The sequence below is a fragment of the Uloborus diversus genome, chromosome 7 (genome assembly GCF_026930045.1).
Source record: "Uloborus diversus isolate 005 chromosome 7, Udiv.v.3.1, whole genome shotgun sequence".
NCBI lineage: Eukaryota > Metazoa > Arthropoda > Arachnida > Araneae > Uloboridae > Uloborus > Uloborus diversus.
The window spans coordinates 15,393,973-15,412,626 of NC_072737.1; the positions used below are offsets into that span (position 1 = coordinate 15,393,973).

General features: G+C 33.4%; 1 protein-coding gene across 2 annotated transcripts in view; it reads left to right on the forward strand.

The window, feature by feature from the left end:
• The window catches only part of LOC129225741 (SEC14-like protein 2), a 91,482-nt gene that overhangs the window by 63,943 nt on the left and 8,885 nt on the right, over positions 1-18,654 (forward strand). For both annotated transcript variants that reach the window (XM_054860240.1, XM_054860241.1), the window contains exons 4-9: positions 4,613-4,656; positions 6,025-6,090; positions 7,940-8,033; positions 10,178-10,269; positions 11,214-11,295; positions 18,289-18,369. In XM_054860240.1, the coding sequence (XP_054716215.1) occupies positions 4,613-4,656; positions 6,025-6,090; positions 7,940-8,033; positions 10,178-10,269; positions 11,214-11,295; positions 18,289-18,369 (459 nt within the window). The remainder of the gene's footprint in view (positions 1-4,612; positions 4,657-6,024; positions 6,091-7,939; positions 8,034-10,177; positions 10,270-11,213; positions 11,296-18,288; positions 18,370-18,654) is intronic.

Consider the following 18,654-nt stretch of genomic DNA (forward strand, 5'->3'; position numbering starts at 1 on the left):
TTAAGTCTTTTTTTTAATATTAAACTTAAATAAATTATTTAAAACATGGTCAGATCCTATGTTTTTAAGAATGCTCTTTCAGAAAAAAATACTTTTAAAATTTTGGAAATGACCCCATTATTAAACTATGAAGACTTAAATTTTTACTAATTAAACAAAAGAAAATTTTTGTTTTGAAAATCCGAATAGTGGAAGAAAAAACACAACCCTTCGTTAAATAAAAGAACAAAGAAAAGAGAGCAAGTCCTCAACTATAAAGTCGATTGCGCCAGAACCACTTATTAGTCACGTGACATGTTCTTCCACTATCCTCTGAAATGATCAACCGTCATAAATCTATTTTTGGATTAAATTCTTATCTAGCCCTTTCCAACTGCTACGCTCTGCTGCATTTGATGTCTTAACAATTCCAGAAAAATATTTGTTCCGTTGCTGTTTCGACTGCGAACGCTTTCCTGGCTTTTGATGCCACGAGGACATCAATCCGAGTTAGAAAAGTGGCTATTTAACGTTATGTGAACATGAATGACCATTTCAAACATTTGATTCTTTCGGTCACATTTAGTACCTTGAAGCTTTTGTGGAGTGCTTCAAAATTCTTAACGCTGAAAGTTCATTCGAGAAAATAGTTTAAAAAATCTGATGAGTCAAAAGAGATATGTATGAAAGATGTGAAACATTTCCGTAGAAAATAGAGAGATGGTGGGAGTCAAGTCTTGAATCGTAGAATAAATAGCGACACGTCCGCCATCTTGGGGCTAAGCGATTCTTTCTTCCTATGTCCGCTATGGTAGAGGGACGTGTTTTGCTTATGGATTGCAGTTTCTTATTAACTCCATGTTAATCCACAATCATAAAGCACCACAATCAAGGAGCAAAACACGCTACCTCACTGTATCAGACAAACGCGGAAAGTGACATATAGCCCCAAGATGGCTGACGCGTCGCTACTTAAGCTACGATATAGGACTTTAGTTGGGAAAGCTCACAACTCAGAGACGAGGTACTAGAAGGTGTAAATGCTCATGACGGAATTTTTGTAGTGTTTTATAGACTGCTAGAAAAGATTCTCAACACCACAAAAATACCAGAGTATCGGATATCGCAGGGCTTCGCAACCGGTGTGCCGCGGCACACTGGTGCGCCGCAACAAGGAACCCGGTGTGCCGCAGTATTTTCGTAGTTATATAAAAAGAATGAGCCTTGAAGTTACGACCGAATAGCGTTCGATCGTTCTGTAACTTCTAAATTCACCCTGTCGATCATGTGCAAAGGGACATACCCGACAAGGGGAGAGGGGGGATTTGATGCCTCACTTCTGTTAAACTTCTTGTGATCCTATTGCTTTTAGTTTTTGAAAACAGATTTTAATTTCCACGAAATCAACAAATAATACAGAAAATTTTCTAAATCTTTCGCAAACGGGAGTATCATCCCCTTCCCCAGGAATTTTACCCCCAGCTTTAGCTTTTGTTTCCCTCTTTTCCAGTTCCGATACTAATTTCCTTTTATCGTAGTTTCGCAAAGCTCGGTTCTGAGACTTAGTAAAATAGAAACTAAAACCATATATTGTTTCCTCCATCATGAAGTTATCATGGCAGAATTTACCGGATAAGCCTGAAGTCAGCTTTGGCTGAAGTCGTGAAAATCGTGAATTTAAAAAAATTGAGACCGCGTAGTTCTTGCCTTTTCTCCGTATTTTGTAAAGAAATGAGGGCAGATCACCACCCCCTACTTCTTCATATAGAGATTCGCTGGCTTTCACGTGGTGAGGCACTATCAAGAATTTTTGATTTGAGGGACGGAGTTACGACAGTTTTTGATTTTAAAAAACGAAATTGCAGTACGCCAGTTTGTTGCAAGACAAATATTGGCTGGCAAAACTAGCGTACATGGCTGACATTTTTGAAAACCTTAACGAATTGAATCGGAAAATGCAAGGACAAGGAGAGAATTTGGGTTATATGTATGAACAAGCTATAAACGGGTTCAAATCAAAAATTCAGCTGTGGAGAGAAGAAGTAGTTCGTGGCTCATTGAACATGTTCAAACGGACCGTCAGCATGGTATGTGAAGAAAATGGGATGGAAGAAAAGCTGCTGAATGTGGTGGCAAAACATTTAGTCATACTTCAGGACAAGTTAAAGCACTATTTTAAGAATATTACCATGGAACAGTATGACTGAATTCGTGATCCATTCTCTTCATCTGGGGATGCATCAGGCTAAAGACCTTTCTTTGGCCCTGTTTATGCACACTCCGGCTTCAGCCCGGGTTCAAGCGGAAGGTGGATAAAAGGGAGATTGCAGCCGGGTTGATGGGAAGACCCGTTTTTGTCAAATCGTGGATTCTTCTTTACGTTCCCATCAAAATATTGTACAATATCTTTTTTTTGTGTGTGTTTGTCTTTTTTATAGTTAGATTGAGCATTAAAAAACATATTGCTTTTTCTGAAAATAATTTGGGGCATAATGGGTTAATTACTTATGACGACTACACTGTGAATCATATTATATTGCAATAATGAATCCTATTATTTCATCCTTTTAATTTATTACTTGAATTTCATAAATTTAATCAAAAATAGCTTGTGACAAATGCAATAGCTTTTATTAATTTTGACTGGGGATCAGCATTGTGAGAACTAGCATTAATCAGTAAATTGTGTAAAAATATGTCTGGATCTTTTAAATACATTTCTAAATTAAAATTTTTGCCTTTTGTGATTGTCAATATCATGGCCGCACTTAAGGGGTGGGTTTTTAGGGTTCCAATCCCCTCCAAAATTTTCACAACTGTTCCGAAATATGCTTTTATTATCCTTTTTTTTCTGAAAAAATTGTTTCAAATTGATTTATTTTAATTAATTTATTTTATTTTGGTTTTCAATTTCATTTAAAAATAAAATTTTTATTAACGAAACAAATATACAGAACTTCATCCCTAGTAATTACTTGTAATTGTACTTCTTGTGGGAAACATCCGCCAATAATCCTTCAATGTAGGTGGAGGGAATTCCCTCCTGCATTGAACGCGGCTTGAAGCCGGGTTGGATGCATAAAACGGCCTTATTCCGCGAATCCGGGTTGACGCTGGGTTGAATCCAGCTGCACAAACAGGGCCTTTGAAGGCTCAAGAAGAATTTATGGACCTCAGAGAGACAGTACTCTTAAACTTAAGTTGAACGAAGTGAATCTGGAAGAATTTTGTTTGCTGGTTCAAAATGAGTATCCCACTATCTTTTGTCTTGCTATTGATGTGCTGCTACCATTCTCAATTACATATCTTTGCGAACTCTTCCTCTTAGCCCTCGCACTTATAAAAAACAGTAAGAGATCACCTCTAAAGAGGCTGGATCAAGAACTTCGTGTAGTTCTTTCCCGCATAGAGCCGAACATCAAACGTCTTTGCAAAAATTAGTGTCAAACGGAAGTTAGGTGCATGGTTTTAATTTCTTGCTTGCTTCTTTTTTGAAACATTATTTGATAAATTGTTTAGCCGCAGTGTGCACTTTAATGACATGTTTGACAGAAATGCTTTTAAACATATGAAGCATAATTTTCTGTAAATAGCTATAGTTTTGTTGTTTATTATCAACCTCAATATATTCGAAATATTTCTGCTTTCTAAATAAATTTAAATACACTACGTTTGTTATAATTGTTTTATTCATATGAGAAAGGTCCCCCCCCCCCGTCTTTTTATCAGTGAATGATAAAAACATTTCTATACTACCATTACAAAATTAAGTTCAGTGTGCCCCGTTGATCTAGAAATTTCTTAAGTGTGCCGCAAAGTAAAAAAGGTTGAGAAGCACTGGGATATCGGACGATAGTTATAACTATCTCCAAGATCACTTGGAGTTGTTTTTGGAGTAAGACCGTATTGTGACAAATTTAAGTGCAAGGAATGCTCCTCGTTAGAATGTGTATATATTTAAGAACGTATTTCATTTGATTTAATTTTATATTCTTTGCTGGGAATGACCAAAAAAAATTACTACAAAACAATGTCAGCTTCCCATTTTTTTTTTTTTTTCTCAAATTTGTTTCTAAGTTATCTCTCCTTCACCGTTATAATATTATGTTTAACAAGTAATAATTTTTTACTCGTAGTTTAATATTGAACTCCATTGTACAGTTTTATGGCACAATTTTTTATTAGCTACTCCTTGACTTCTCTATAGATAGAGAGACAATAAATACTATTAGGGTTATTAAGAGTGTCATTAGTATTTCATAATGAAAATTTAGATCATTAACACAGCAATATTCAGTGTAAACGCACGCTCAATATCTTACTTATACTACACAAACTTAAAAGCTTGTGTTCCCTGTGTGTTCAGGTTCAGAATACATAATTACGTCTGCACAAGCTAGTGCGCTGTAAAAACATTTTTTACAACTGCGCAGTACAAAACCATTGTTCTTGTTTTAATTCCCAGTACAGCAAATCATCTTACTATACGTGTTTATTTGTTTATACAAAACATTGTGAGCAATTAGGAACATTTAAACACTTCCTTTTTGTAAATCTTTCAACAACAAGATAAATAATTTAAAAAAAAATCTGATGTAATTCGTGTATATCTAAAACAACTTTTCTTTTTTAGCACGTGACTTTGACATTGCCAAGTCCGAGAGGATGATCAGAGAGGTAAGATAATTAACCTATTGCTTTTTTCCGTGGTTCACTAAAGCGGAAAATAACGTGCTTTAATCAATCACTTATTAACTGCTGCATAATTGAGTAAAACAAAGAAGCAATCTGATTAACTGGTTTCATTTAAACTCCAAGAAATTTCAAAGCAAACATTTGAGATATAATTGGTTTTTCTGTAATAAATGATTGTTGGATGCAATACAGTTCAATTAAATTTGCTTATTAATTACAAGCACGTTTTATAAAGAGTTGGGGTATAATTAATTTTTTTCTTAAGTAAAAGGTTTATTCAGCCGAGAGAATATATCGTCAGTGATTTGGCAAAAGTCAAAGCAAAAAAAAAAATCGTAACAGCGAAAAGTTTAAATTGACAATGTGTTAAAATTGATGTCTTGGACTTAATGGTTTTTGCCTGAATGCCAACGATTTACATATTACTACGAAATAGTTTCGCGTGAAATTGTTTATTTGAGGCTGAAACTTGTTATAAATGCATTTTATAACACAGTACAACTTCGTTTATCCGGACTACCTGCAGGGATGGATACAAGGGAGGGGCAATGAGGACGATCGCCCCGCCCTTGGGTACTCTCCACCGGAAATTTTTCGAAAATGAAGTTAAAAAAAACGCAAATTTAGACAAGTTTCCTTCATGTTGGGAGAAGGGAGGTTTGGGTTTGGGACCCTATCTCGGAACTGTTTCGGAATTGAAGTCCAAAACCTTTGTGATCAATAGCTTTAAATCAGTATACATAGTAAAAAGTAAGTAATAAAAATAAATCTCCCCTCCCTTGGAAAATTTCTGGATCCGTCTTTGAGACCAAAGGCACTCCGGATAAACAAAAATGTGGGTGGTGGGGATAATAGGTAAAACACATTCTTAAATAAGCAGACTTATCTTTTATGACGAAAAAAAAAACGATGCTTTGTGACCAAATTACATACAATTGTTACTCGCATAAACACTTAATTATTTATAGTTTAGCAGCAATCTCTGGGACTGACACTACAAATGCGCCATGTTTATTAGAGGACTGTAATTTATTACACAACTTATGTAGGAGTTGTGTATTTAATCAAATAAAGATGGCGCATTTATAGTTCCGTTCTTGCTACCATAATTTAGAATTATTATTTAAATGAATATATATTTTTTTATCCCTACAAATTTTATCCGCATAAATGGAGATCCCGATAAACGGGGGCCGGATAAACGTTCTACTGCAACTATATAATAACTGTCGCAGTTATGTCGCATCTGCTATTTGCTATTGAAATATTTCTGACTTTTTTTAGTCTACAGTTTTTAATGCTTCTTTTGTTGGTTAAAGAGTAACCTAATGTTTCGTTTCTTTTTCTTAGAGCTTCAAGTTCCGCAAGAAACTCGGAGCCGATACAATTCTTACATCAGGCTACGAGTTACCAGAGGTATTTATTTTCGTAGCTTTCATAATGAAGGATATTATAATTGTTACTTTTTATGCATTTATTATATTTTGTTTTGCTGTATTTCTTCTTCTTTTTTTTAAATACAGTAGAAGACCGTTATAACGCACACCTTGGGACCAGAGCTTTTGCGTTATAGGTTTTTGAGTTATATAGATCATTTCACAAATTTTGAAACTAATATTCAAAATATATCTATATATTAGCATTTCAGAATGAGTTTTATCTGCAATGAGTATTAAAGCACCATTATTACAATTAGTTATTCACAAATAAATATGTTTCACAATCAAAAGAAAGTGCATTATCCTGCACTTCTGCTAGCTTCATGGTTTGCATAACAGCTGCATTTTCAAGAGCCATCTGGTATTTTCTATTTACTGTAAGTACTAATTTTAACTTAAAAGCTTTGAATTAAGATGGAAAGATGAGAAACTATTTCAAAATTTGATTTTCCTTACAATTTTAGTGCTTGCAAAGCAAAACAGAGGGATTTTCTAAACTTCAAAACATATAGTTTACTTCTGAAAAGTTGTGCGTTTTATAGAGAATTGTGTTATATAAGTCGGCATTATAACGGTCTTATACTGTATTACTTTTGAAGAAAAAAACTATCATTTAAGTCTTTTCCCACGCTTTTACAAAATGGCACAAATTGATTTGTGTACGATTAAAAAGTTAAAACCTTTCAGACGTGAGTTCTGCGGTTAATCAAAAGGTTCTTCATTAGAAATATATAATAGTTAATTTTTAAAAATACTTATGATTAACAGAGAAAAAAAAATAATCAAGGAAGCATTCACCTTGCAATTTTTCTATTATCATTTTAAATGAAGTTTAAGCTGGGCACATGAGAATTTCGGATTATATTTTCAGGTGACGAATAACATTTTTTAGCTGCGAATTCAGTGAATAAATATCAGGTCATACTGTTATAGACGTCTGTAGATGTTTATGAAATCAGAAGACGTTTTTGAATTTCAAATTATATTTTCAGTTGTTGTTAGATATTCCTGAATATCAGGTAATATTTTCTGTCGTTAAACATGTCTTTGAAATTTAGCTGTTATTTTCGGATGTCGGATTATGTAACATCGGACGATGTTTTTGAAGTTAAAATTATATTTCCATTGGGTCAGAAGATGGTTTCTGAGATTCAATTACATCTTCTGAGGTTGAACAGTATTTTTAAATAACAGAAAACATTCTCAGACTTCGGATAACGTCGTTTCAAGAAGTGGCTGGTGTATCAAACGCGGTAAATGAATAGGTTGACTTTGACCACCAATGCAACAATTTCTAGAGCTTTATATCCTGACTAGTGGTACCCGCACGGCTTTGCCCGTAATAGAAAAATTAAAAGGTCTTGGTTCGCCTGTATATTTACAAATAATGTATGATGATTTTTCTCGCCAATCGGCTTGTACCCATGTTACGGTTCCACGTTATGATAATTTCGTAATTTACTCGTCCATCTTATGATAATTTTGTTCTTAAAATTGGAATAGAAAAAGAACCACATCGAATTTTCGAAAAATCGCTTCGAGGTGCACACCCCCATGCTACAAACTAACTTTGTGCCGAATTTCATGAAAATCGGTTGAACGGTCTAGGCGCTATGCGCGTCACAGAGATCCAGACATCCTACAGACATCCTCCGGACAGAGAGACTTTCAGCTTTATTATGAGGAAAGAAGACACAGAAAATCAATTGTAAATTTAAAGAACGTTTCTTTTATGAATAACTGAACAGCTAATTATTCGTGTCATGCGCACATCAATAGCAAATCAAATTTTTGAGTTGCTAATTATCATAATTATCTTCCTCCAGCTGTATTTGAAGCACAGAATCACAGAGTGCTTGGGCTTCGACAATGAATACAGCGTCGTCCGTCTCTTCATGGCTGGCATCTGTGATTACAAAGGTAAAGCAACTTCATTTCCCTTTCACATTACGTAAAATAAAATTTGCTTTAGAGACACGTGCCCTTGAGTTAAAACCAAATTTCCTTTCCATTCCAAAAACTTACTCAATTAATTGTGTTTCCTAGTCAACATTAAAATTAAAGATGACGGTTACACGGTGTACTGTACATCGATTCTTCTCAAATTAATGGCAAAAATGTACTCTCTATGTATAAAACACACACACACACAAATAAATAAATATATATTTGGTGTTATGCTTGTAATCCACCTCCAGGCGTTCGCACAGTAAGTGAAAAATAACAAAATAACGAAATAACAACAAATTGAAAAAATTTGAACAAGATATGCAAATACATTTAATGCTTTGGCCGCAATTATGCGCTGGTTGAATGTAGAATATATTATTTTTCACATTCCCTATATATATATATATATATATATATATATATATATATATATATATATATATATATATATATATATATATATATAATGTAATTTTAACCAAGGCTTTGCCGCAATTATTAAGACATATGCGAATATAGAGTAAAGTCGCCATATTTCGCCCCCCCCCCTAACTTTTTTGGTCTGTAAGTAGCATATGATACGATCGATTCATTTAAAAAACAAAAACTATAACACCACTAACTAAGGGTATTTAAGCTTAAATAGAGCAAACACAATTTATTTTATGTTAAAAAAAACGTGTTAAAAAATGCACTTTTACCAGATTTGAAAATTGTTGTCCTATTTTCGATCCCCCCCCCCCCCAATTACACCTTCTAATAGAGGTAATGATGGGTTAAAAATAAGGTAATAATAATAAATACGGATTAAGATCTGTATTAAAGAAAAGCAAAACAAATTGTGCATTGTTACACAAAATATTTAGTTTCAAAATTTGAGTAAAACGACTTTAAAGATAACATCCTAGGTAGGGTTTCATTGATTTTTTTCCCCTAAATCAAGCTGTACAGCAGCAACTACCGGGTGCTACTAGTACCATCTCTTGCCCCAAGACAGAGGAGGGGTTCACCTACCATGTGTACTGGTTATCTCCAAATTTTTAATTTTGCCACTTACATCCCTTTGCTTTTCCCTGCGTCAAATGTAAGATTAATTTTTTAAGCCTCCAAAACAAGCGTTACATTTTTTTTTCCTTTGTTACTCGCCCGGAGAACATTTTGTGTTTTGCCACGAGGCGCATTGAGACGTACCTATATTTCTCCGTGTCTATCTTCATAACGTTTTTGGCGCACAAGATTCTGTGCAATTTTTTACTCCAATCTTGGTAGGGGACGAAAATGGGAACAACATATTGCAATAGTGTTGGCTTCCTGCTCTACGTGAAGTGAACTTTACATAACATCCTGCTCTACGTGAAGTGAACCTTACATAACATCCTGCTTTACGTGAAGTGAACCTTACATAACATCCTGCTCTACGTGAAGTGAACCTTACATAACAAAACTCTAAGATGATTCAGTTTGCATTTTACCCTAAAAAACACGTCCAATACGACTAAATAAACATATTCTGATAGTCAAAAATAGCATTTACAAATATAGTACTACGATTCGTATCTCTAGAGCTTGAATAAGCTAACTTGCTGTGGTTTACAATACTACCGAAAAAGGGAAAACATTCCATCCCACGTGTTTTCATTATGGTAAATTACAGGCTTCAGATAGTTTATAGTGTAATGTAATTTCAGAACAATAGAAAAGAAAGCTTCCTACAAACACTATGATAAATTACTGTCATTCACTAACTCTTCAAAGCAAGTTATAAGTTACAGCATTTGTTTGTTTTACCTTTTTCATCCGCCATTAGACAGTGGCTGCAACGCCCCCTATAGTTTATTGAAATTGCGAATACTTCAAGTTCCCAAAATGTCAGGCGCGATCATTTAACAGGCTGTCGTCAATTTCATTAAACGTTTACATTTGAACAGTTACCTACTTAAAACAATGTTCTATTAAGAAAAGATGAAATATGGGAAGACAGAGGTCCAAATTTTCCGCCTCCAGATCTGGACCGAAAGTGTCCTTAACATATGATTAAAATACAGAAATATGAAATATCTGTAACTTTCACCTTGTGGCAATATGTACATGATTTTGATTCTTCTCCCTTTCAGGTTTCGTCTATTCCTTCCGAGTCATCGACCTTATGAAAATCCTTATTTATTTCTTGGAACATGATCTCAAAATGATGAGAGACAAAAAAGAGGTAAGTTTTTTTATTATTATCATTTTTTACAGAAGCATTTAAAGGGTTACAATACCTTAAAAATGATGAAACGATCAAAAAATTTTTATTGCTTATTTCAAAACAAAAAACTATTCTGAACAGAGGGGAAAAGTTCAAATGCTTTAGTTCAAATATTTAAAAAGTTATGAGTGGTTTTAGGCCATGCTCCCTATGTGTTCTTATGCAAAGGAAAAACTTCAAATTGCTATTTCTTAATGATGTTTTTTTTTTTTTTTTTTTTGTGTGTTTTCGTGTCATTAGAATCCCTAAGGATTTTTTTTTCTATTAAAGATACAGCTTTAAAGTAATACTTTTTGCAATTGGGATAACGTATTTGACAAAACTGTGCGTTGGATAAGCATTTTATAAATTACTCTAATGTTTAGAGCATGTTAAACCTTTAAAAACCAAATTTAAAAAAAAAAAAAAAACTTGATTTTTTACGTAATTAATCACAGAATTTTCGAATGAACTCATAAGCAAATGAATGCACAGATTTTTAGAGATTATTATAGTGATCGTTTTGCAAAAACCGTTTTTTTAAATTAGTGCAAAAATAAAATAAAAAAACCTTAGAGATTTTAAAAAGTTGAAATTTTCCTCAATTTTTTGAATTTTCAAAAAAAGTTGGCAATATTTTTAAATTTTGAAAATAAATTATTGATTACGAAATAAGTATGCATGTTATGGTTTCAAAAAAATATAAAATTTATAAAAATTAAAAAAATTGCTTGAAAGGTACTGTGACCCCTTAAAAATCGGGTTGTGAAAAAAAAAAGATCACGATGCTCTAAAACAACGTAAGTTGTTACTATAGTGCCTAGTTGTTACAAATGAAATCCCAATATAATTTAGCTACTCAGCGTTATGCTGAGACGTTCTTCTAAAAATGTTGATAGAAGATTTTATTTATTTTTTTCTAGAAAGTCAGTAAGCTGGAGGAAAAAAGTACCTTTATCCTAGATTTTACTGGCTTCAACCTCAAACAGTTCTACGACAAATCAGGTAAAATATGTCCTTTTTTATTACAGACTATCGATACCTGCACGGCTTTGCCCTTAGTAGAAAATTAAAAGGTCGTTGGGTTCGCCTGTATATTTACAAATAATGGATGATGAATTTTTCGCCAATATTAATGTTAATTTTACTCGCCCGTGTTACGGTCCCACGTTATGATAATTTGGTAATTTACTCGTCTACGTTATGATAATTTGATCGGTAAAATGTTCTTAAAATTGGAATAGAAAAAGAACAAAATCGAATTTTTGAACAATCGCTTCGAGGTGCACACCCCCCATGCTACAAACTAATTTTGTGCCAAATTTCAAGAAAATTGGCCGAATGGTCTAGGCGCTATGTGCGTCACAGAGATCCTGGCAGAAAGACTTTCAGCTTTATTATTAGTAGAGAAAACAATACGTTTTGTAACTAGAAAAAATACCCGGCGTTGCCTGGGTCAGTATTAATTGTGAGAAACAATCGCTACTTTCTTTCGTTTTCTATTTTAACTGAAAGAACTGAAAACACACCGCTTTGACGTGATTAAAAATCGAGCTTCTTCCTTACCCATAAAAGTAAAATAGCAATAAATATAAAGAACGAACGAGTATTCATTTAGAAACGAAGGCACGAATTGAAGCATATAAAAATTTGAAGAATTTCCAAAATATGAACTAACAAAAACAAAGATCCCTAAAAAAAACCGTGCGCTTTATTTAATTAAATAGTATACACACACAAAAAGAAAAAAAAAAAGCTCTCTACTATGTTTCGCTAAGTATGCAAAAAGTAGAGTTTCCAAATGTTTAAATGACTTTAAACTCATGTTTACTCCGGAGAAGCCTTGATTCAAAATTTTCATTATGATTACTTTTAATATTGCTGCTGTAAGGTAACGAATTTTCATAACAATGGGTTTTATATTTAATCATTTAATGGGTAAATTACATGACATTTACTATTTTCCATCATAACGTTTTCAAACTAAATTTCTTAGGAATAAATTATAGCCGAAGTTGCTCCCTGATAATGTAACTATCCATGGTGAAAAAATGGTTAAAATCGGTTCATGTAATTTTGAAGATTACCCGGACATACATGCATACAGAAGTAGCCATTTATGTATAACTAGCTACGTTGCCCGGTCTACTTTGAAAATAAAAATTGTGCCAAGTGACGTATATTCAACAATTAGGCTTAAATAAAAGAAAAAAAAACCATCATGCAAAATTTCCCCTCCAAACCACGATGACAGGTGTTAAAATACTTTTGAGAAATTTAAATGTGAAAGATGGATTTAAAAAGCGTAACCATGGAAAACAAAGTAAAATAAGTTTAAGAAATGAAAATGAGAAAGAGGGAAATAAACAATGGATTCAAAAAGCGTTACCGTGGAAACGGAAAATAAAATGGTTAAAAACTTGTATAGAGAACAGATTTTTGAACTTCATATAATTCGCTTGTAACTTTTTTTCTAATGGAGATAGAGGGTTAAACTTTCGACCATAGGTCGAGTAAAGCTGGAGTAAAAAAAGCCGCTCTTTTCAGTTTTGTGAAAAAGAAAACTGTGGGACAATCCCTTCACTTTTTATTGATAGATTTAATGAAGAAAGTGGTGCCAAAATTTCAGCTAAGCCTAAACAATTTCGAGCTAAAAATGCAAATAACTTCCGTCGTAATTAAGTTAGATCATTGAAACGAGTTGCGTAGAACGCGAGAAATTCTACTCTTTCCAACGATATATAATATTAATATGTGCAAGTAATTTTTCTTCCTCATAATCGGGTATTTATATGAAAATTGGGCCTAAATTGGAATAAAAAAAGAACCAATCATCGAATTTTTTTCGAACTGGTCTGCAAACCTTTTCAGGACTTAAAGGAACAAATTGGGAAAATTTCATCGAAATCGGCCGGGTAGTTCTCGAGTTCAAACACACAGACGCTTTTTGGGGACTTCATTTTATAATATGTAGAGAAGATACAGAACAACAACCCTTAAAAATTTCTACTGCAAGCCTTTTGCGCAACTGCCAAACTTCCAGTACAAAAAGGTCATCTACCTCCATTATGTACGTTCACGAACACTCGTAAGAGTGAGTGGAAATCTTTGCCTACAATATTACCTCTAAACCTCTTACCTCTATTATTCTTCAAAGCACATAAATTTAACCATCAGACAAGCTTTCGTGCTGCAGCACATTTGTAAGACGGTTTTTTAATGAGCATTATTATCCCAGCGGCTAAAATATGATAAGTCATGGCAAAGGTGGAAAGTGCCAAACTGCAAGGGTGGTTCGAAGAAATCGATTTTTTTTTATTCCGCAATCACGTTACCTCTCAAAAGTTGTAGTTTAGTATCCTCAATTAGAGAAAAATATAAAAATAAATTCTAAGTTGACAAGTTGACTGAAAGTTTGAAAAAATATGCTAAAAATTGAATTTTTTCAAAAATAATAAAGTTTTTTTATATTTTTATAAGGCAACAGCTATAAATTGTCAGTATATAGCGTAGTTTGAACCTAAAAAAAAAAAAAATTTATAGCTTTAACATAAGATTTTTCGTTTCGCATACGCCTTAAATTGGGGTAAAATCTCCTGCTCAATCTAAGGCATATGCGCGAACTAAAGATCTTATTTAAAAGCTATAAAATATTTTTTACGTTCAAACTACATTATATACTGACAGTTTATGGCTGTTGCGTTATGGAAAAATATTAAAAAATAATAATAATAATTTTATTATTTTCTGAAAATTTCAATTTTTAACATTTTTTCAAATTTTCAGCCTTATGCACGAACTGAAGATGTCTACTTAGAATTTTTTTTAACATTTTCCCCCAATTGAGGATACCAAACAACAACTATTGAGAGGTAACGCGATTCCGAAATAAACAAGAAGTTCCGTCTAGAACTAAACGAGCCTACTTTCCCGTATACCCATTCTACTTTCTAGTACCTGATCGATATTCTCAAAAATAGCTAAAATCACAAATTGTTTCAAACATATTTTTTAAATATTTTAAACTGATTTCTAGGAATAAAATATTCCTTACTCATCTAAAAAATTAGATGTGTAAAAAAAAAAAAAAAAAAAAAAAACGAACAAATAAAATAGCAGCACCTTTTAAACAAAACAGCTAATACACTTTTTTTCATAAAAAAATTCTTTAACAGCTTTCAAAACGAAAAAATAATAATTAAAATTAATAAGCTCATTAAAATAAATACATCATAACAAAAAAAAATCGTTTCTTTTTCCCCTGTTGCCAAAAATAATTTTTTTAATGAATTAATGCAGTTACCAAAATAAATAAAAACAATAAAATGTCAACTTAAAGAAATAATTTCCATTGTCAAAAAAATAATAATAATAATAATAATAATCGTCTGCGCATATCTTTATGTAGAAACATAAATGACTTCGAGTTTATTCGCCGAAAACTGAATGCCTAATTTAAAACTTTAACGCGAAAATAAAAACAAGTCATATCAACAATAATTATTTCACAGTTAAAACCATAGTTGCGGAGTCGGAGTCAATCTATTTAGAGATAAAGGAGTTGGAGTCGAATATCCAAGAATCGGAGTCAGTCATTCGTCCTCCGTGTATAAATTTTTGCCAAAGCTACGAAGTCAGAATCGTAGTCGGGGAGTCGGAGTCCGATTAATTGTCAGGCACAGGAGTCGGAGTAAGGTGCCCCTAAATTGTCGGAATCTGGAGTTTGGCGTCAAGAGCTATTTCCAACAAAATTTGTTTGAAAAAATCCGCCTTCAAGTACGGAATCTATATTGACTTTCAATTTCCCCGTAGGCGCTAATGTTAAGGAATTTGAACTGTTCAGAATTGAACGGAAAATTGTTCAAATCAAAAAGATAATTTATACACAAGTTTTTCATCAAAAGTTTTTGAAGTTTGTTTGAAGCATATTTGCCTCACAGTTCGGAATTGTTTTGAATTTCCCCGTAGGCGCTAATGTTAAGTTTTATTGAACTGTTCAAAATTGAACAAAAAATAGTTCAAATCAAAAAGTGAAATATGAGAATCAGGTGTTCTTGCCGAGATCTTTCGAACAAAAAAAGTTTGTTCGAATCGGACTATTCATTCAAAAGTTATTAGGGGGGGGGGGTGACAGACAGACAGACCGACAGACATTTTCCCCCATCTCAATACCCTACTTTCCAATTTTTAATTTTTCGATATTTTTTTGATTATTTTATTGATTTGTGACTTTTTTTTTTTGTTTTTCGCGATATTTTTAAGATGCATTAAGCCTTCTTTCATGCTTTTTTCTTCTTTTTCTGATTTTTACTGGGAAAGTAGGCTAAAAAATCGATTTTTTGCCAAGAAAGAGAATGTGGGGCAAAGTGAAATGGTGAAATATTTACTTTGCTTTTTAGCCCCACCTATCTGGTAATATTTTAACTATGTAGTAGCGCAAGTAGTCGATTTCGGTCAGAGAAAAAAAAAGGACCGCCGAAGCATAAAGATTGCGATAAAAGAGGCAATTTCAGAAAAAGAGGCAAAGTCAGTTAAAGCATTCTGCTGGTCATGACTTACGTGTGCTCCTTCAACAAGTGCATGTTTATTTTTCTACAACCGTAAATTATCGACATAAAAAGAGATTGCAAGGATTGCGGATATTCCGCTCTCGGATAATTACAAGCTGTACCTCGAAGCAAATCTACATTTACAAGCTTTCTCATTCTTTTTCCTACTCAAAGTTTAAGTAAACACAATTTTCAAGTAATATTTTTTAAAGTCGTGTAATGAAAGGTTGAACATGCAAACACTTAAAAAAGGTTGAAGAACCTCGTAAAGTCTTAAAATTGAATCGCAAAAGAACTCGTAAATAGCCTCTGACTGGTCAAAAGCTCCCATCTGTTCAATGAAACTTTGAAAGAAATACAAATCGAAAATTCATGCTTAACTCCTTTGCAGACATTTTTTTTTTCCTTCTAAGCAATTACGCTTCCTTCAAGAACGCAATTTTTAAAATGAAAGTTGAAAAATGCCCTCACGATAAAAGCATTTGCATAGCTCAGGTTCACGAAAACCGGTCTTTAGAGAGAGAGAAATGCAATTTAGGTGAGGACAGAGAAAATATAACCTTCTAAATGCTTCAGATGTATGTTTCAGTGGAATGTTCAATTTCCTTCGCAATTTAAATACAAATAGATTGAAAAATGTTCTGGAGAATTTAACATGACGCTGCATTTGTTGCTAACCGTATCTCACAATCTGGGAAGTTACGTGTAAAAGTGCAAGAAATAGAAACTTGAAATTGAAATTGCGCAATTAGGTTTCCTCGTGGAAATTTGTCGATTCAGTTGCAACATAGTTGCGTTTTGTTGCAAAATAAGACTGCGTGAAACTTCCTTCATTGGAATGATGGGGAACTGGCATAACGTTGTTTGAACAATAATTTTTATTTAGTTTTCTAATGCACTCGTAATGTAACTCTACAGTGGCCCCTTTTTAATTTCGGAACAGCTGCTGCTAGGTTTATAAAAGTGGTGTCTAATAAGTATAGTAAATCGGATATGTGCTACCGGATGAGACCGTTCACAGCGCCACCTGGTGGAGAATTGCGGAGTTAGAATTTCTATTTCGCATACGGATTGAGATAGAGTAAAAAAGTGATTTACAAAGTAGTCATCGATTTTGTACGAAAAGACACTTTGTGCACATCAGTGCAAAGAATAGAACACTAAAACGCACATTTCTTTTTTTCCTGATTTCCAACCATGTGACGGGAGAAAATGCTCTGAGATAGAAAAAGAATAACAAATTGCAACAATTTCCTTCCGTCTGAATTTCATGACGTCACAAGAACGTGAAAATGGAAGGTTTACGTGAAATCACGAAAACCAAATGCACGTTTTAACCGTTCTATTTTTCTGTCTTTTCGTACAAAATCGATAACGTTCTAGTTCACTTTTTCCCCTATCTCGTTGCGTTTTCGAGATACGAAAGCTAATTCCGAAGTTTTCTACCAGGTGGCGCTGTGAACGGTCTCATTCGGTAGCGCATATCCGATTTACTATGCCGAGACACAACTTTTATAAAGATGGCAGCAGCCATTCCGAAATTAAGAGGGTGACAAGGAACTTTAGTGGGCACACTGTATAGTATGTTCTTCAAATGTTGCAATTCTTCCTGTCAGTGATGTGAAAGGAGGAGAAAGTGGGGGCGAAAGTAGCTGCTTCATCATACAATGTTATAGAGGTTTATTATCAAAAAATGCATTTTAAATTAAGCTAACGAATTTCATTTAGAAATTAAAAGAATACACACATCTATAAAAGCAAGAAAAGCTTTTAAAAGAAAAATTTGTTTGTTTTTAATTAAATATTTTTCTGTACAACTAAAATCGTATAACACGAGAGGAATTATTTTGTAATGAAAAGCGGTTTTTATGTTAAGAAAATCTGAGAAAAGCTTTCTACGATTTTTGCGCATAAAAATATGAGTATTGTTTTTATTTAAGTACTAGCGGCACCCGCACGGCTTTGCCCGTTGTAGAAAATTAATGGGTCATTTGGTTCCCCTTTATATTTGGATTCAAATTGAAACAATTTGTATCCATTACAATTGAAACAAATAATGGATGATAAATTTCTCGCCAATTTGCTATGTTAATTTGCTCGCCAATGTTACGGTTCTACGTTATGATAATTTGGTAATTTACACGTCCACGTTATGATAAGTTGCTCGGTAAAATGTTCTTAAAATTGGAATAGATAAAGAACAAAATCGATTTTTCGAAAAATCGCTTCTGTGTGCTCATCCTTGTGCTACGAACTAATTCTGCGCCAAATTTCGTGAAAATCGGCTGAACGGTCTAGTCGCTATGCGTGTAACAGGCATCCAGATATAGACTTTCATCTTTATTATTAGTAAAGTTGAAACCAACCTAGAATAGTGAAAAATGTGGATGTTTTTCTCTTCCTTTTACTTTTCGTGTACTCTTACTGTATGATGTCTTTCTCTTTTCAGTGATCAACGCAGGAATCCAACTCATTACAATGTACCAGGATAACTATCCAGAAACTTTGAAAGCAGCTTACCTTGTTAATGGTACGAAAAGTTATTATTTTCTTTTTAACCTTTTCAGTCTTTCGCGAGTTTGTTATATGACCAGAGTTTTTCCAAAAAAGTTCCTTTTTGAGGCAATATCTATAGATTGGAAACTCCATGTAATGTGGCTCTGGTAACTTGTTCCTTGACCTTGGATGAGCTCATTTATGGTTAAGCTGCGAGTGGAGAAATTAGTTACTGCATGTTATAGTCATTTATTATTATAGTAAGAGCAAACTGACTTTCTTCATCCCCATTTTTAACAAATAAAACCGTTTAAGCCTC